Source organism: Leuciscus leuciscus (genome assembly GCF_965113295.1).
Source record: "Leuciscus leuciscus genome assembly, chromosome: 16".
In the NCBI taxonomy this organism is placed as follows: Eukaryota; Metazoa; Chordata; class Actinopteri; order Cypriniformes; family Leuciscidae; genus Leuciscus; species Leuciscus leuciscus.
In genome coordinates this window covers 14,581,192-14,601,613 of record NC_138740.1, presented here as the reverse complement: position 1 = coordinate 14,601,613, position 20,422 = coordinate 14,581,192, and the positions used below count along the sequence as shown (strand labels likewise).

Sequence of the window (20,422 nt, the reverse complement as noted above, 5' to 3'; positions counted from 1 at the left end):
CACTTCTGATTTGAAAAGCTTGAATGTGTTTTTACTGACATCTAGTGGCTACATTATGTCATTACATGAGCTCAATGCGGATTTCATTTTTTTGGGGCTTGATTTTGACTCGGCTTTTTTTCTTTTGCTATGTTCTGGTCTCTACACAAAATATATTATTTTTTATAGCCTAATGTTGAAGGGAAAAAGAAAATAAATAACAATAACATAATGTCCATTGTAATAACGATTAAAAATCTATCTTTTTTTTTCATTTATTTACTATCATTTTTAAGGTCCAAAATCCTTTATTTGTCACATATATATTACATGCATGTGATGTAATGTAATATATGTGTGTGTGTGTGTGTGTGTGTTGAGTTATATTGCACTGCCTGCAATATATAGCCTATATATTACATCACATGTATGAAGTAGATGTTTTGATGCAAAATATACAAAACACAGAAGCTGTACAGTGTGCAATTTTTTGTTTTTTTGTTTACATATACATACGTGTCAGAATGTGAGGCGGGAATATGTAAAAGTCCTCGCTCACGTTAGAGTAGAAATAAAGCATGCACTGCTGGCCACTCCAGTAGCGGAAGTGACGTATGTAGCAAACAATAAAGATGGCGACTTCCATAGAGCACGCGGATTCATTTGAACAAGTACGTTTGCTTGTTGTTGTACAATATCGAGCGTTTCAGTGCAGTCGTTTGTCGGAATATATTTTAATATACATTTAAAATCAACCGAAATGCCTGATAATTGAGTCGTAAAAAGCACTTTAAACTGTAATAAACTGCGTTAAAGCTGTCGGCGCTGTCCACAGTGAGCTGAATGCAGTGTGTGTTTACAGGAGGAGGCTGGAGAGGAGACTGAAGAAGAGGAGACTGAAGAAGAGCCCAAAGCACCAAAGATCCGCGAGACACCAGAAGACATCAAACTAGAGGCGATTGGCAACACAATCGCATTTCATCCCAACCAAGACATCCTCGCAGCTGGAGACATTGATGGAGATATATACCTGTACGGTAGTTTATTTCTCACGAATCTATAGTCCTCATTTTCGGTTGAGATCGACTTTACTAACTGTCTGTCTTATGTTTGGGGTCCCACAAATGCTAATGTTGCGTGTTGTAAAACAATATTAGTAATTCCAAATCGAACCCTTTTAAATAAATAAAACTATTTGATAGATAATATTGTAGTTCAAGACACTACAGGCAAAACCTCCTGAATTCGGAACCGCGTACTACTCCTACTCTTTCTGCCATACACACATATGGTAAGAGTAGTATATACACTAGTACGCGGTTTCGAATTCAGCACGTTTTCATGGGAGTCTTGACGTCAGCTGCGCAATGCATGTCGGGAGTTTAGGTCAGGGAATCTGCGGTATAATTGGAAGTAACTTAGACGTTAACGTTTGTATTATACACGTTGAAATGGTGAACTCTTGTTGCGTGAATAACTGCGTGGTGAATCGCGACCGGCGTGGAAAACCCATCGCAAATGGCTTGCGATTTTTCAACTTTCCGGCTTGGAAACAGCACACTGGAACTCAGATCTCCGAGTTAACCAAGCGGCGTCGCATGGCATGGGTGGCAGCAGTAAGACGAAAACACATCACCTTCAGCAACATTCCCCGACACATGCGGGTTTGCTCGCGGCATTTCCATAAAGGTAAGTTATAAGCAAAAACACATCCAACTGTTTTGTTGTTAAAGCTAGCAATGCAAACACGAGCTGTGTCCCAGTTCAGAGGCTGCATGCTTCGAAGTCCGCGAATGTCGAACCGAGCGGTCACAAACCGATGTGAACAGATAATGTACAGACTGCACATCATTGAAAACAATAAAGGTGTCAAGTACATCGATACCATGAGGTGAAAATGCCATACTAGCTGCGCATTCCCGCTCTATGACCTTTTATATTATGACATAATATGGCGACGTGACGTCACGGGTCTAGCGCCGCGGTGGCTGATGGGAAAAATCGCCATTTTGTGAGGCCAATTTTGGCCTATGCTTTTGACGCGCTGAGGAAGTTTTAGTCATGGGAAGAACATGTTGTGTTGTTGGATGTAATGTCCGTTCACACGATCGACGGGGCATAAAATTAGACAGCGGACTTTCTTTTTATTGTTTCCCGACCTGGAAACAGAATGAAGGGAGTCGTGTGTCCGATGTGACCAAGCGGAGACGGATGGCCTGGATATCCGCCATAAGACGCACGGACATACACTTCGCAAACATCCCAAGATCATTGAAAGTGTGTTCCAGGCATTTTCATTCGGGTAAGTGTATAAACTTCACTTAGCAAATTATTATGTGTTCTTTTCCCGAGAGTAGTAGCAGCTAGCTGCATTTTGTAACAGCACTATTCTGTCGACTTTGCGGCAAAGTGAGCAAGCTAATTTAGGCTAATAAAGTGCGCTGAATGAATGATCAAAACAAAGCACTCAGCTGAGCCACTCAGATATTGCGAGGTCTAGGAGCCGGAACTAGAGAGTTATTTTTGATCACTGTGACTGAATTTTGGCTCCAAAACTCTGGAATAGTCTTCCTGATACTGTTCGTTGCTCAGACTCGCTCTCCCAGTTTAAAACTAGATTAAAGTCGCATCTCTTCAGCCAGGCATTCATATAATCCTACAGTTCAAACTACAATCCGGCCTCTAGCTCATAAATGCCAGAGGAGAACTGGCCCCCGACTGAGCCTGGGTTCTCCCAAGGTTTTTTTTCTCCATTAGGTCACCTGATGGAGTTTTAGGACACCATTAGGTCACTTGATGGAGTTTTTCGGTTCCTTGCCACTGTTGCCTTTGGCTTGCTCAGTTGGGGATATTTTGGGGATATTTAATTTCATCAATCAATAAATTCCTCTTGAAACAAACTTTGTTGTATTATTTAAATTTAATACTGTGAACTGCTTTGATACAATCTGTATTGTGAAAAGCGCTATACAAATAAACTTGACTTGACTTGACTGAAGCACGAGATATTCTCTTTATAACACTGTGTTTGCCACGAGTTCAATTGGAACTGAAGTGTATACCTATATATATATATATTTATTATTATTATAATTTTTTTTTTAATTTTAGGGCTGAACGATTAATCGCACTTTCCATGTAATCGCACTTAAAGCGAGATGGCTTATCGCAATTTTAAAATCGCAAAGGCTGCGTGAATTTTTTTTTTATGCGCAGCTTGTCATTGATGTACGGCTCTGTAAACGCTGCTCCATCTTAAAGTACTGTGAGTTTGAGTCACTTATAACGTGCATTTGAAAAAACAACACGCGTCAAACATCTTTCCAAAACATGAGAAGCATTTATGAACCTCTTGTCCAACAACAGACAACATTTAATAACATGCATTTACTCCAAACTTCATAACGACAGTTGAGCTCCTCCTTCTGTGAGATGATGTGCCGTCTTACACAGAATAAGGCAGTCGTGTATTTATAAGTCATGTTTAATCAAAGCGTTTCAATCTTCTGTTAATTCAGCTTCAGCGATAGGGATTTCCTGGAATGATGCTGTACTTCTGCGGTGGGGCATATTTATCGTGTTTGCATGAGATCGCCCTCTGGTGTTCAAATGGGGCAGTATTTACTACCAATCAGCCACTGACTCCACTGACAAGCTGCGCATAAAATAATCGCAGCCTTTGCCGAATCGCGTGCGGTTTTATTGTGATTAATCGTTCAGCCCTAGCTAGTACATAAGCGAACTAATACAGACATTAATGGTTGTTATAATGTAGTTCAAACAGCATTTTTATATAATGATTTTGTAGGAATTGTAATCGGGCACTAAAGCGAGAACCTATTAACTAGGGATGGGTATCGTTAAGGTTTTAACGGTATTACTACTCTTACCGATACTCCTTATCGATCCGGTACTTTAACGGTATTCTTATCGGTTCTTTTTGTTATTAAAAAAGGGGGGAAAATAATTTAGAACATAATTAATATTGCTTTATATTTTGAAATGTAAAATAAATATCTATAGCAAAAGAAAAAGCAATGCTTTAACAAAACAAATAAAACATGTATGTTATGCAGAAGGGTGCAGGCTTTTATGTTTTATATAGACAGACAGGACGCCAAAAACAAAGTACAAACACATGGTCAAACAAACAAAAAAAGTATACAATAAAACAAATATACAAATTATATACCCAGTAGAGGTGGGAATCTTTAGTCACCTCACGATCCGATCCGATTCCGATTCTGGAGGTCACGATCCGATTCCAGATCGATTCTTTATCTACTTTTCCCCCCTTATTAATTCATTAGTTTACATAAGTAATTAAGTACTTTTTAAAAAATAATTACAAATAAAAAAAAATCATTAAAACAGTTGTATTTTAAGAATTTTAAACTTATATAACTTCAAACCATACAAGCAAGTAGCAAATAATAAAGAGGAGCAAAGAAACATGGCAAACAACAAACAAAGAGTGCTTTCAGTATTTAAGATTATCTGAACATTTTCCATTCAAGAACTGTGAGTGATTTTTCTTCATCGTACTTTTGTATTTTACTATGACATAGACTGCGGGAGATCTATTAAGCTGCATTCACGCTCGGATCTCTTTTGAAATATAAGAAGTAATGTGGTTTGTCCTGTCCGTTTAATCCCTTAAGACATAACTGGCTGTGTTTACGTTCATTTTGCACAAGTATATTAAACCACTTACACGGAGTCGCACAGCCGCTTGCGCGAGCAGTCTCGTACACAAACAAAGCGTGCGTCAGCATTTAAAATTGAAAGCAGCCTTCTGTTAGTGAGATTCATATTTTAAATATATAAGTCCACTGCATTCCAAACCACATAAATGATGACTTCGTAGAGCATTTGTAAGGAAAATACAGACGGGCGAGACAGCACACTTTAAGTGTAACATCAAAACAAGCTTGCGTCTCTCACAGCGCATCCTGTGCAATGAAGCCTGTGAATGTCCTTGTAATTCGCTTCAACCTTTCCGAACTTTATGAAAGATTATTTTACGGAAGGTTCGAGTTGTGTGCGTGTGTGAGGAATTGTTAGCAAGCAGAAGACGGGTGTTTCTAAAGCAAACTCAGCGTCATCGCACATCTGGTAAAAAACTAAGCTCAGAATCGATTCTGAAATTCTCAGAATCGATCCAGAATCGTTGGAGAGAGAATCGCGATGCATCGATGGATCGATTTTTTTCTCCCACCACTAATACCCAGTGCTTTAATTTCAGTAATGTCTACTGACATTACTGTTCAGGAGTAATATGGGTTAAAAAGACATCTAATAAAGTCAGATGTAAAATAACACTGCATAGTTTATCATAGATAGATTAAAGCTTATATCATTCAAGAGCTGTGACTGATTTTCTCTTTGCCTTTTGTTGTTTGATTCACATTAATGGAGCAATCGTCAGCAGGATTATTAGACTGCTGCCTCTTTAAAAAGACATCTAATAAAGTCAGATGTAAAATAACACTGCATAGTTTATCATAGATAGATTAAAGCTTATATCATTCAAGAGCTGTGACTGATTTTCTCTTTGCCTTTTGTTGTTTGATTCACATGTTGTTTGATTCACAACTGAAAGGATCCCTTTCAGTTTGCTTACAGAGCAAACAGGTCTGTGGATGATGCAGTCAACATGGGACTGCACTATATCCTGCAACATCTTGACAGACCTGGGACTTATGCACGGATCTTATTTGTGGACTTCAGTTCGGCCTTCAATACCATCATCCCTGATCTTCTCACAGCCAAACTGACTCAGCTCTCCATGCCATCCTCAATCTGTCAGTGGATCTCCAGCTTCCTGACCGACCGGCAGCAGCGAGTGAGACTGGGGAAGCTCACATCCAGGACCCTCACCATCAGCACTGGCGCCCCCCAAGGGTGCGTTCTCTCCCCACTGCTCTTCTCCCTGTACACTAATGACTGCACTTCTAAAGACCTCTCTGTCAAGCTCCTGAAATTTGCAGACGACACCACCGTCATCGGTCTCATCCAAAATGGTGACGAGTCTGCTTACAGACTGGGGGTTGAACAGCTGGCTGTCTGGTGCAGCTATAACAACCTTGAGCTGAACACGCTCAAAACAGTGAAGATGATTGTGGACTTCAGGAGAAAATCCCCAGCACTCCCCCTCTCACCATCATGAACAGCACTGTGGAAGCAGTGGAGTCATTCAGGTTCCTGGGCTCTACCATCTCTCAGGACCTGAAGTGGGCAAATCACATTGACTCCATTGTGAAAAAGGCCCAGCAGAGACTGTACTTCCTTCGCCAGCTGAAGAAGTTCAATCTGCCACAGGAGCTGCTGATCCAGTTCTACTCAGCCGTCATTGAGTCTGTTTTAAGCACTTCCATCACTGTCTGGTTTGGTTCAGCTACCAAATCGGACATCAGGAGACTACAACGGACAGTCCGGACAGCAGAGAGGATTATTGGTGCCCCCCTGCCAACCCCCCAGGACCTGTACTCTTCCAGAGTGAGGAAGAGAGCAGGTAAAATCATCACAGACTCCACTCACCCTGGACACCCCCTGTTTGAACTGTTACCGTCAGGACGGCGACACAGATCACTGGCCACAAGAACATCCAGGCACAGGAACAGTTTCTTTCCACAGGCCATTTCCCTTCTGAACACTTAACATGCCCCCCAAGGCATATGCCTGTAAGTGCAATACTCCCACTGTCTAGTGCAATATTCTCTAACTCAGGTGATATTTATATTTATATTATTCATACTACTCAAAATACTGTAAATATGTTCATAATCTGTAACATGCACTAGACTCCCACTGTCTAGTGTAATATTCTTTAACTCAGGTGATATTTATATTTATATTATTCATACTTCTCAAAATACTGTAAATGTTCATAATCTGTAAATGTTTATTCAGACTAAACCCAACTGTGACCCCTTTTTTTTTTACTTTTTATACTATTTTTATTTTATTTTTTTTAAATATATTTTATTCTTAGAATTTGTATTACTATGTTTCTTGTTGTATTTGTATTTGTATATGTGCACTGGAAGCTTCAGTACCAAGAAAAATTCCTTGTGGGTGCAAGCACACTTGGCAATAAAGCTCTTTCTGATTCTGATTCTGATTCTGATTAAGACCAAATGCAGATCTAATCATTATTAAGCCTCATATTTTCTCCCAACTATTTACGCCGATTTAAGACATAAACAGTATTTAAGTGAATAAACTGTTTAAGTGAATCTCCAAGACGGCCATTTTGACATATTTGTGTATTTGATCGTTTAGATGCGCACACGAAGCCCAAAATATACGTTGCTTGTCTCGTTGCGGTGTGTTTCGGAGCGTGCGCCGCATTTTGGAACAGCGTCTATTGCGTCAATTTTGGTACTTTTAATAGCCTTTTATTATCAAACGCGTCCCGCAGTTTAGCAACAGTATAGACTACATTTTACAACAATCACCGATCGTGCAGATTCTGACCTTACTTTTGAGTTTTAGGGAGAAATGACAGCGCATCGCTCTGTGAAGGGAAGGAAGTTGCGCTGGAGAGAATGTGGCTTAGTTATTAGTTTTTAATGGTTACACCTCAAATATCTTCTTTTTTATAATCATTGGAAGCCAAAATCTAAATCTAAAATAAAATTAGTTTAATATCAAAGATCTAAAGTGTAACCTTTTGAATGTTCTGTCCTCATCGTCAGCAGAACCGATAACGTCCGAGCTTAACGATCCAGCGGTCTTTCAAAATTCAGCACCGGGGCCCGTTTAATACCGGGTTTCGGTACCCATCCCTACTATTAACTAATTTGAGGACCTGATTTGTCACCACACCGGCAGTTTCTCTTGAAAAAATCCTGTCGTCGCTTACGCACAATGAATTCTGTGCCAAAACTCTTCTTTGATCAGCAAAATGACATATTTAAACGTTGTTGTTGATTTATATCTTGAATGTAACCCTACACCCTTGCTTCATTTAGGATGCGCGGTTCTGTAAATATGCAAATTAGCCCCGCCTCAACTCATTCACACCAGCCCAGAGATCCACTCGTTGACGATCACATGTTGACCTGATTGGTTACAAGGTAGTTTGTGACGTCAGAAACACTATCGATTTCAAACTGAGTTTTTGATACTGTCTTTGGGTCACTGCAGTTTTAAGGAGAAAATACTCGGCAGTGGTGTTGACTTATAAATTTGCACATTGTTTGTTTTAAAGCATATTAAAAACACCACATAGATGTATAAACAACATTAAAAACTTGATTTTCACCACAGGGGGACTTTAAGCTCGCTCTATTTTGCGGTAGATCATTACACCGTTACGCCGACTCGGATGCCTGTCCAAAATCAGTTTCGTGAGGTACCTTTGTACGCAAGCACTGCCTGCGAAGTCATTGCCTGACAAGGCAGTCAGGCAACAAGTCAGCTGCCTAAACTTTTGGAGGCAGCCCATCTGTTGTGTCCTCCATTGCATGGGAAACAAAGGACTCATTTCGAGGCCACATTTGAAAAAGCCTTTGAATTGGGATGCAGCTGTGGTTGAGTTGTTGCTAAACAGCTAACTTTGCACCAGTAGCTGGCCGCATAGCTACATAACTAATTAAATCCTTGTTTTTTTTTTAGGCAAACCAGCCTATGAAATGCTAGATTGTGATCCCGACTGGGTGCCATCATTACATCTCGGGCACACAGAAGTGAAACCAACGGACTCTGGGCGGTTTAACCGGAGGTCAAAGAGACAGCAAGCTCTAAAAGAGAACAATGCTGAACCTGCAACACTGGATCTAGCTGGCCAGAGATCAGAGATGGTTAAGGCTGAACCACCAGATGACGATTCACAGATGGATGAACCTGGCCCAAAAGACAACACCGTAGAACCGCAGGAATGTAGTTTTTGTAGCTGCAGGAGAGCCGAAATTAACCGCTTGTTGGAGGAGAACAGGAAACTGAAGGAAGAGCTCTCTCAAATGAAGATGGAGGAGGATTTTTTGAAAGACGACGACGTGAAGGTCACGTACTACACTGGACTTTCATGTTTTGCTGTTCTGATGGGTGTGCTGACACAACTTCTTCCCTGCCTGCCACAGACCAGCCGAAGACTTTCACCGTTTCAGATGCTCCTCTTAACTCTGATGCGCCTGAGGCTGAATCTACCAATCCAGCACATTGCGTACCTCTTCTCCGTAGATCGAAAGACTGTGTCCACCACATTCAGAGATACCATAGGTACACTGTTCACACATCTCAAACCCTTGGTGCTCTGGCCAGAGAGACATTGCTTGCAAGCCACCATGCCACGTCAGTTCGTAGAGGCTTTTGGCAATCGTGTAGCAGTTATTGTGGACTGCTTTGAAATTATCATTGGAAGAGCATCAAATCTCAAAGCTAGAGCGCAGACATTTTCCCACGACACAAACAAACACACCCTGAAGTATCTCATCGGCATTACACCACGGGGAGCCATCTCTTTCATTTCCCAAGGCTGGGGAGGTCCTGTCAGTGATGAGCATGTGACTGAGAATAGCAGCCTTCTTAACAAACTGTTGCCTGGGGACTTGGTGTTGGCTGATCGTGGAATTGACATCAGGGACAGTGTCGGTGGACTAATGTGTGCAGAAGTGAGAGCAAGTGGACATAGCAGGCTGAATGCTAAAGATGTGGAGGAGACACGCCAGATGGCTCATCTCAGAGTCCACGTGGAGAAGCTTAGTGGATGCGTACGCACAAAGTACATCATACTAAATGGAAATGTACCAGTGAGCATGGTGCTCCCATGTCAAGGCGAGGACGTGACATTCCTTGATAAGATTGTGTTTGTATGCTGTGCCTTGACTAATATGTGCCCCAGCGTTGTTATGAAACTGCAAACCATGACGTAAAACATGTTAACTATGTAAGAATTGCATGTTGCATACCACCTGTTACCATAATAAATGACAAAAAGTATTTCAATTCTGTATCTCTTTATTTATTGATAGTTGACAGGAGTGTAGTAGTGCAGTTCGGTATAAATTCATCTCTCTTTGGTTTGCAGATATTCATACTCCTGCACTGAAGGAGCAAACAAAGAGCTGTGGTCATCAGGACATCATCTCAAGTCCTGCAGGAAAGTGCTCTTCTCCAGTGATGGACAGAGTAAGCATTCATTACAGTGTTTCCCCAACACTGACTAAAAGGTTCTGCAGGGATGACGGTTTTTTTTGTTTTATTGGCCAACCTGGAAGTCAGCATCACCCTGATCCCTCAACAAAAACCAATAGGATTCCTCCATTTGCTTTTAGGGTGTTGCAGAAAATAAGCTCTGTGACCAACAAAAGTTTATTGTTCTTACACTTTTTGCGATAATCTTCACAAATGAACACAACTTTTTTAGAGTTTGAAGCCTAAATTCAATTGGCAGATGTAAAAAGCTAAACGTCGGCTACACAACACTACTTCAAACTCGCCACAATTAAGATTCTAACAACTCTTGATTCTTTAAAAACAAAAAATCCTGAAAGTTTAAGTTAAAATAGTTTGCAAGAGCGTGATTATAAACACTAATGGCCGGTTTCACAGACAAGGCTTAAGCTAGTCCCAGACTAAAATGCATGTTTGAGCTGCTTTAACTGAAAACAACTTGCACTGATATCTTTTAAAATATGTCAGACTCATTGTTTTGTCTTAAGATGCACTCCAGTAATGTTTTTTTTTTTTCTAAAGCACATTTAAAAAAGCCACTTAAATGTCCTAATTTAACTAAGGCCTAATCCTGGCTTAATTTAAGCCCTGTCTGTGAAACCAGGCCTAAGAGGCTGTGAAAGCTGACTAGTGAGTAGACGATTTTATCTCTTTGGCTGATGTTTAATGTCCCACACAGCCTCTGTAGTCCCATTTAGCCACTTGTTAGAAACCGCCTTCACATGGGGGTATTACTGTCGTAAAGTGAGTAAATATCTTGAGTTTGTGTTCACCACTGACCTTATTTCAGCCGTTTAACTAAAAACACATTCAAAAAACCCTTTGACTTTGAGATGATGGAACCGGAAGTGCTAAAAGGCTTACAAAAATGTTATTGCTCTTTAAAGCAATTACCAGTGATTTCTTTTCTCTCTGTTCTTCAGAATTGTTCAGCGTGTCTAAAGACAAGGCTGTTCACATCATGGACGTGGAGGCTGGAAAACTAGTGACACGCATCCCGAAAGCTCACACGTATTTGATATTCCCATCTATTTTTATAAAGCCATTCTTAAAAAAAAAACGTTATTCTGGTTGTATTAGTAAAGCTGTTGAAATGTTAGCACAGAGCTCTTTGAACAGCAAAGTAATTCATGTTTTTGATCGTTTTTTAAGGGTCCCAGTCAATGCCCTGCTGCTGGTTGATGAGAATATATTTGCGACAGGAGATGATGAGGGAACGCTGAAGGTTTGGGACCTGAGGAAAGGAACATCATTTATGGATCTGAAGCACCATGAAGATTATATTAGTGATATCGCCATTGACCAGGCTAAAAGGACACTACTTACTTCCAGGTAATGTTAAAGGGGACCTATTATGCCCTCTAATGCTTGATTGTTCAAAATACACATTTTTCATTTATTTAACAACACCGCGGCACCTCTCTTCCCAGTCTGTCAGTAACACTCAGGGCTGCGTTTCCCAAAAACATCGTAGGCCGTAGTAGATCGTAGAAACGGTTGTACGAATCATCTTACGAGTTGTACGAGTTACGGGCCGTGTCGAAAAAACGTAGTAACTTAAAGGGTTAACACCGATTTGTTTTATGAAAGCTTAGAGCTACACAACTACCACTTTGACGCTTCAAAGAGTTTATAAAGAGATTGAAAAACTAATCCATATGAATTTAGTCGGTTTAGTCCAAATTTTCTAAAGCGACTTGATCACTTTATATGATGAACAGATTTAATTTAGGCTTTTATTCACATTTAAACATCGATCAGCGAAAATAAACAGAAGCTCAACCGAACCTGCTTGACGCGCAAGAACAAACATCATTTTTTTCTTGCTGAAGCTCAAACGTGCTGCGTATCACGAGAATGATCCTCATTGGTTCTTGCCTCAAACGTGCTGCGTGTCACGAGAATGAACCTCATTGGTTCTTGCTGAAGCTCAAACGTGCTGCGTATCACGAGAATGAACCTCATTGGTTCTTGCCTCAAACGTGCTGCGTATCACGAGAATGAACCTCATTGGTTCTTGCCTCAAACGTGCTGCGTATCACGAGAATGATCCTCATTGGTTCTTGCTGAAGCTCAAACGTGCTGCGTAACACGAGAATGAACCTCATTGGTTCTTGCTGAAGCTCAAACGTGCTGCATATCACGAGAATGATCCTCATTGGTTCTTGCCTCAAACGTGCTGCGTATCACGAGAATGAACCTCACTGGCACTTTCAAGTGAAAATACTGCTATACCTTTCAAGGAAACTTGTACAAAAAAATGATATTGCATGTAATTATAAAGGTTTGTACTTACCAACTGGTGATTTCACACAGTGACTAAATAGATTTTGTTTTTGGACAAGCACATTAGTTTGTACTTTCACCCCAGTCTATCAAATTATAATTGTCCAATTGTATAACAGTGTGTCCTTAATTCGTGGGCAAAGGTACCAAACACTGCATTCCCAAAACCAAACAGCAGAGGTCGTCAGTCCTCAGTGATCCTGGAAGCGCGTTCCTCCATCCACAAAGCAGTAAATGTATATAAATAGTTCCGCACAAAATAATAAAAATAAATGTATTAATGTAGAAAAATAGGTTGACTTAATAGATATAAAAAAAAATGTAAGAAAGAAAAATAACCAAACCTTTCCCATCAAGTAAATTACAAGTATTTATACTGTTGCACAAAAAAAAAGCTATAGGCAGATTGATTGTTCATTCATGAAGTGCTGAAGTGCCAGTGACTCATAAGTAGCCCTTAAAACTCCTACTCAAGCGTTCATGTTAAGTGCATTTTTTATATTGTATATAATTTTCGGGCGTCAGGGAGCCGCTACCATGCGTGGTATTGAAATAGTTATTGAATGCCCGCTCACTTTTTACTTTAACTTGCCAGTTTGCGATCACGCATACACTCTGTGTAGGGAGCGGCGGTACTGCTTTTATAAGATATTTGTCAGAAGTGCTCCGTAAAATGTTTATGCTCTCTTTCATTAAACAAAAGGGCATATGGTGCAATATTTTATGTAATGTTCTTTCTAAATTAGGTGTGCAAATATATAATCACCTTATGTTTAAATTGGATGAAATCTGATGTTTTTTCATGGCTGTATATGTATAACTGTGTTTTTGTTTTGTTTTCAGTGGCGATGGCACTATGGGTGTATTCAATATAAAAAGACGAAGATTTGAACTGCTTTCTGAATTCCAAAATGGAGATCTTACCTCTGTTTCTATTATGAAAGTAAGTCTAAACAATGTCAGTATTGCTAATTAATTAACAGTTTAGGCTTTTTTCTTTATTTTTGCACAGACTACTACAGAGTTGAACAAATGCAGTCATAAAAACTACTACACAAAATATCAGCACTTTTGGCGTGCTGTTTGTCTAATCGAATTAATTGACCGTAACTATTGTATCCACCTTAATTTTCATCGAAGTAAACTGTTTGTGTGAGGCGTTCGATTCGTTGGCTGTCATTAATAAATAACTAAAAGAATAAGGAAGTGCAGTGAACATTTAAAGCTATTTGCACAACAAACCAGTTTTTATTATAATGATTAAAATAATATAACAAATACCACTATACTAGTTTGCATAACTGCAAAAGCCTTGCACATTCATGGTAAAAATTTATGTGACCATGGTTTCATAATAAATAAGGTGGGTAGTGTAGTTTTAATCATGAAAAAACTTTTCTTTTTTTTGCCACAGAGAGGCCGTAAAGTTGTTTGTGGATCCAGTGAGGGCACCGTATACATTTTCAACTGGAACGGTTTTGGTGCCACCAGTGACCGTTTCGCAGTTCAGGCTGAGTCTTTGGACTGTATCGTCCCCATTACAGACAACATACTGTGTGCTGCCTCTACTGATGGAGTGATCAGGTGAAGCACGTTTGGAGCAGATGATTTGTTACATTGTTTGTTCATGGTCTTATCTCACTTTGTGTGTGCATATGTTAGCAAAAAGGTACTCGAGGCATGCTGTATTGTAAATACGGATGTTGTTTGGCACTACGCCAAGCGTGACTTTTCACAATACAGCATGCCTCAAGTACCTTATTGCTTTTATAAAACTGTTTCCACACCGAAAATAGATGTATTAATAAAGGTTGCTAAGGGGGCAGTGGTGGAAAGTAACTAATTACAAATACTTTCGTTACAGTACTTGAGTAGATTTTTCTATTTTTTTTCTACTTTCTTGAGTATAATTAAATTGTGGTACTTTTACTTTTAACTTGAGTAGAATAAAAATAAAGTATTCAACTTCGCTACATTTATTTTTCACCAAAAGTACAGAGTACTTTGATGCCGACGGAGCTACAGGGCGAGCTAACATTTCACAAACACTTTTCAAACTACTGCGTGCGGTGGAGGCTGAGCCCTCAGCCCTGCGCTTCAGCCAATAACAGACAGTTCTGAAAGCGCTTCAGCCAATAACAGACAGGTCTGACTCGGGTGCAAAACCAATCAAAACTTCCAGTTCAGCTGGGGGGCGGGGCGTTCAAACCACGCTTTGACATTCAATCACTGGCGCTCGTGTTTAGAATCTGTATCGCTAACGTTTCCATATTTTAATGAATGTAAGTGTGAGCTATGCTCATATTCTGATTTTACTATGTAATTATGGCAAATCCTGAAATGGGTCATCCCATTGATATTACCAGAGCACTGAGCATTTGAAGTAAATAAAAAAACTCAGCTCATAACATGGACACCGTTATTGCATGGACGGAGCAAGAACAATGTAAGTGTCTTGAAAACATTAACACAGTTCATTTGAAAGGTAAAGCTCGCCCTCTTTAACAATACAATTAAACTAAATGTACGAAGCAAACTTTATACAAAGCTGAAAACCCTCAACAACAGTGAAATGAGATTGCATGATTTATCTGTCAATCAGATGCATGTAAAAGTGTAGTTCGTTACTATAGCAATAGTCGGCTCCCAGCACATTTTCGGTAGAACGGAAAAAAAAGAGCATTTAATTTTACATGTTAACCATACCCCACTTATTTATTATTTTATTTTTTACTGGCACTTTTTTATTCATACTACATCTCTCTTTTTTTATCAGACCTTTCACTTAACCTTCTTTGCTTTCAATTATGAAATGATTCAAATGATCTTTCCTGGACTTACTTTTAAAGATTAGTAATAAAACATTTGCTCTTGACAACAGGGAAAGCTTTGCATAACATACCATCAAAAACTACAATTTATGAGTTTAATATGTTTTGCTTCGAAATCAAAATTACTTGAAATCACTTCTGTGGTTTCATGTAGGAGAATATATTATTTTATTAAATTCTATAATACAGGCTATGTTGATTAGCATTGCATTAATGGGTTAGTTCACCCAAAAATGAAAATTAGCCCATGATTTACTCTCAAGTCATGGTGTATTTGACATTCTTCTTTCAGACGAATAGTTATATTAATTAATGTAAATGGCCTGGCTCCTCTAGGCTTTATAATGGGAGTGAATGGCTGGAAAAAATATAAAACCCCAAAAAGTGCATCCATTCATGATAAAAAAAACTCCACACGGCTCCCGTGGGTTAAAGCTGCCGTCGGCAAGTCTGGCAGATTGGGTCGATTAGCCAAAATTTTGAATGTTTACAACTCTCATGCCCCTCCCCACTACCAGCGAGCACCCTCCCATCGAGGTCGTGCTCGTCAGTGCGTCACTGTGCGTGTGTACCTGATTTTCTGTGAACGCGTCCGTCTCTTCAGCATCAATCAACACCATGGACTCGGAGGTAGGCTGCCCTGGCTAATCTATCCATAGATAGCAATAACCGAGGAATTGGAAGCTTGTTAGTAGATTTTCTCTCCGCCATCACGCTTCATGCAATCTCCAGGCGAACTTCAGGCGTGGCGTGTGCATGTGATATTAACGTGCGCGAGTGAGGGGGGATCTGTGGCGTGTGCACGACCTGTGATTGACAGTCAGATCTCACACCCCCCTGCGCTGATTGGACCTGATGAGGCGGGAGCGCTGGATTTTTGCAAAACAAATAACACGCTCCAGGTGGAGTTAGAAGCTCGGGTTTTTTTCTAAAACCACCTTATTTATGTTGTTCTGTCGGATTATAGTGTCGATTACACTGAATATGATCAAAAAAATGTTGCCGACGGCAGCTTTAATAAAGGCCTCCGGAAGCGAAGCCATGGGTTTTTGAAAAATACCCATATTTATAACTTTATAATCTAAAATAACTAGCTTCCGCCAGAGGCATCCTACGCAAATTGACTTGCGCCAAAAGAGTGCGGTGACACATACTGTGACACATGTATGACGTAGGATGTACTGTAGTAGTATTGTGAACTTAGACGCCTCTCACGGCTCAAACAAATAGGGCTGTGCAACAAACTGAAGCTGCTCTTCTATAATATATATACATTGTGTGTCGGGTCAGGGGTTAGTCTTCCACCGTAAATCGATGCGTATGGTCGTCTGGCGGAAGCTAGTGATTATAGTTTATAAAGTTTTAAATATGGGTATTTTCCTTACACAAACACATGGCTTCACTTCAGAAGGCCTTTATTAACCCCCTGGAGTAAAAGTGGAGCACATTTATCATGGATGGATGCACTTTTTTGGGCTTCAAATTTTCTCCAGCCATTATAAAGCTTGTAAGAGCCAGGACATTTTTTTAATATAACTCTGATTGTGTTCGTCTGAAAGAAGAATGTCATATACACCTAGGATGACTTGAGGGTGAATAAATCTGGGGATAATTTTCCTTTTTGGGTGAACTATCCCTTTAAAGACATACATCATTCTTATGAAAATACCTGAGATAGCTTGATGAACACAGGTATATTATTGCTATCATGTGTTTGTCTTCAGTTTCATCTCTATTTGCATGTTATTATATATGAAATTGGCATTTCCTGAAACGTCACAAGTGAATCTCTTCTATGAATCTCACTTGTGGACTTTCTGCGCGAGGTATGAATCAGTATGTACTGGGCTTCCAGTATAAATGAAACAGAATTGACATGAGTGTTTAGCGCTCCATATCGCTATCATCTCCCCATTTTGGGTAAAAATTGAAAAATAATACTAAAGTACTTTGTAACGTAGTTACTTGAGTAGTTTTTAAGCAAACTACTTATTTACTCTTACTTGAGTCATTATTTTTCAGTACTTCTACTTGTACTCAAGTAAATTATTACTTAATAGTGTTGCACGGTGTACCGATACTTCAAAAGTATCGCGATACTCGGAAATGAAAAACGTCACGATACCTAAATTTATCAGTATCGATACTTAAAAAAATTTTAAAAAAACGCCTCCCTATGGACGTCTGTGTTTTTTTTCCTGACGCACGCAGCAAAGAACCTGCCACTGTCAGTGTCATGTGACAAAACACTACAGCGAGATGGCTGCATGTGCGAGCACAAGTGGTCCACGACTCGTAGAAAAAGATGACGCGAGGAGTAACATATGGAAGTACGTTGCCTACCTTTCTCTGTTGCACGGTGCAACGGTTACTTCAAAAGTAAATCGGAAATGAAAAACGTCACGATTCCTTAATTTATTAGTATCGATACTTCTAAGAATGACCACGTTCCAGATTTGTAAGGCCGGCGACACACTGGCTGCGTGTCGTGTCCGTTTTTATTTCGGCTCCCATGTTAACTGCCTGCGTGACACACGCGTCTGGGCGCAGCTCGAGACGTGCGGAAAACGTGTGCATGCTAGAAATAGAACCGACGCCTATTTTTCACGCGACACGCAAGTGTGTTGGAAGCGTTTCCAGGCAAAATAGAATAGGAAAAGATGTTTCTATGTCATTTTGACACGAATACATATTAATAAATGACATTTTGATGTTTGAAAGTTTTGACATAAATACAATATGTAATTTAAAAAAATATTATCGATTTTCAAATATTGCACCTGTCAATACAGAACGAATTATTCTGTAGCCTATTTTGCCGTCAACACTGCCGACGTTGTCTTTGCTGCTATATATTTATGTTTAACATGAAGTATAGGCCTTCCACAACTCTCTCCCCACATGTCAAATATATCACCAATGAGGCTTATCATATGTTACCAATATTAAACATTGTTTAATATAATCGCTGTTCATATTTTTATTCAAAGTTCAGAATCAAGATAAAGCTCTTATGTTTCTTATGATAAATGAGATAATGCTGCTAAATTTATAAAAAAATTTACCTTGAATGTCATTGCTCTAATTTATTTTTTATATTTCATATTTCATATTTTGTTCAAATGTTTTAATATATCTGCTTTTCATATGTTCATTTATTAGTGTGTTATATGATTAGAATGTTGTCCCGGTTTTAAAATAAAGCACAGCAATGATATTTGAGAGTGTTTCTCCCTTTTCAGGAAAAGTATCGAAAAAGTATCGAAATCCCAATACTTGACTTGGTATCGGTATCGAAACAATAATTTTGGTATCGTGACAACACTATTACTTAAGTAGCAATACTTTTACTTAAGTACAGTTTTTTAGTACTCTTTCCACCACTGTAAGGGGGTTGCGCAGCAGTTATAGTCATGCTTTATTGTAAATAAAATTGGCTATTGCCCAATCAGCATTAAGGACTGTTTAAATACTCATGTGAAAAAGAAAGTACACACTTTTGAATTCTATGGTTTTATGTATCAGGACATAATAAAAAATCATCTGGTCTTTAGCAGTTCTTAAAATTAGGTAAATACGACCTAAGATGAACAACACCACATGACATATTACACAGTGTCATTGTTTATTTAACAAAAACTAGGCCAAAATGGAGAAGCCACGCATGACAAACTAAGTACACCCTTACTGCTTCCATAGGAATTAAGAGGGTAAAGCCCTATTCGGACGGGACTAGTTTAACATGGAGAGGTGGGGTAAAGTAATAATTACCAGAGCTTCTCAGTGATTTTAGTCTCGTCCGAATGTGCCATCTCAGTTATCATTACGGACAATGTCAGTAAAGATAACGGGGACTTTTACCTTCAGTAAAAAGGTCCGGAAAAATGACCTCAGGTAATACTAATCCCGTGCGAATAGACCCGCTGTAAACATGTACGTATATATTTCTTCATTTCCTGTTTAAAAGTAGTTTTCCGCTGTTTTTCAAGTATGGAGACGCTTGAAAAAGCATTCAGTTGCGTTCTAGACGCTTGGATGAGTCTGTGGCAAAACTCAGGTGTTTTCCACATACCATTCAGATCAGAAAGAAGATCGAAAGCACTTGCTTAGAGGCACGAAACCTCTTTTAGCGTTAGCTAAGTGCCTTTTACCAACACAATCCAATCTGAAGTTAATTAAGCACCGTTCGACCGGACATAACTGTTATATATATATATAGGTTATATGTGTTTGTGCACGTGATATCAGGAAGCAACGTAATACACGCATGAGGACAGGAGGGGGACGGCGATGCGCAAATCGAGTTACTCTCCCACTTCTGCTAGTTTTACTGAGATATCTTATCCCGTGCGAACAGGCCATTAATATTACAGACGACCTGTGGTAATGTTACATTACTCCATCTACCCTTGTAGAGTTAATCCCGTCCGAATAGGGGGGGATATCAGACGCTGATATTGACAGGGTGAACATCCAATGAAATGAGTAAAACTAATGATAAAATCCTTAATTTTGCAGGGCCATCAGTATCTTGCCCAACCGTGTGGTGGGCAGTATCGGACAGCATGTCGGCGAAGCCATAGAGGAGATCGCACAATCTAGAGACTCGCGTTTCCTGGCCAGCTGCGCTCATGATGAGCTGATCAAATTCTGGGACATCTCCAGCATACCCGAGATGAAAGTAACCGATTATCGACGTAGAAAGAAAAAAGACAGACGCCTCAAAGCTCTGAGTAATAAAGCTTTTGATACGGGACAGAATTTCTTCGCAGGCCTTTTAGACACAACTGAGGAAAACGGTAAAGAAGAAGAGGAGGAGGAGGATGAGGATGATGACAGTGGAAGCGACTGAATATAATTTATTGCAATCACATTTGCAGTATTGTGTTGCCATTTGTTGTCTAATTAATGTATATTTTCAGATTAACATCTGAATGTTTTACATATTTGTATAATAGTTTTTTTTTTTTTGCCTCAATTTCAAAATATAGGCAATGCTGTCACGTTCTTGTTTGAGTTACGGCTTCTTAATAAATCAACACAAAAACATTTATTGGCCAAAGAAAATTTTGGTAACAAAAGACAAGTTTACTATAGAATTTAGTTTTTATTTTTATCTACTACTACTTATGGTTTTCTAAACTGGC

General features: G+C 39.4%; 1 protein-coding gene across 5 annotated transcripts; it reads left to right on the top strand.

Moving 5' to 3' along the window:
- Positions 1-591: 591 nt before the first annotated feature.
- wdr55 (WD repeat domain 55) lies at positions 592-20,324 on the top strand. Of its 5 annotated transcripts, none has more exons than XM_082141329.1 (8): positions 592-650; positions 842-1,011; positions 10,013-10,113; positions 11,082-11,169; positions 11,311-11,490; positions 13,288-13,387; positions 13,859-14,028; positions 19,794-20,324. In XM_082141329.1, exons 1-8 carry the CDS (start codon positions 612-614, stop codon positions 20,125-20,127), a joined length of 1,182 nt encoding a protein of 393 aa, XP_081997455.1. In that variant the 5' UTR covers positions 592-611; the 3' UTR covers positions 20,128-20,324. The 5 variants fall into 5 exon arrangements, with proteins under 5 accessions (XP_081997455.1, XP_081997454.1, XP_081997452.1 ...); XM_082141328.1 differs by having other exon boundaries at positions 602-662; XM_082141330.1 differs by lacking the exons at positions 592-650; positions 842-1,011 and adding exons at positions 1,037-1,668; positions 8,602-9,871.
- The last annotated feature ends 98 nt before the right edge of the window (positions 20,325-20,422 follow it).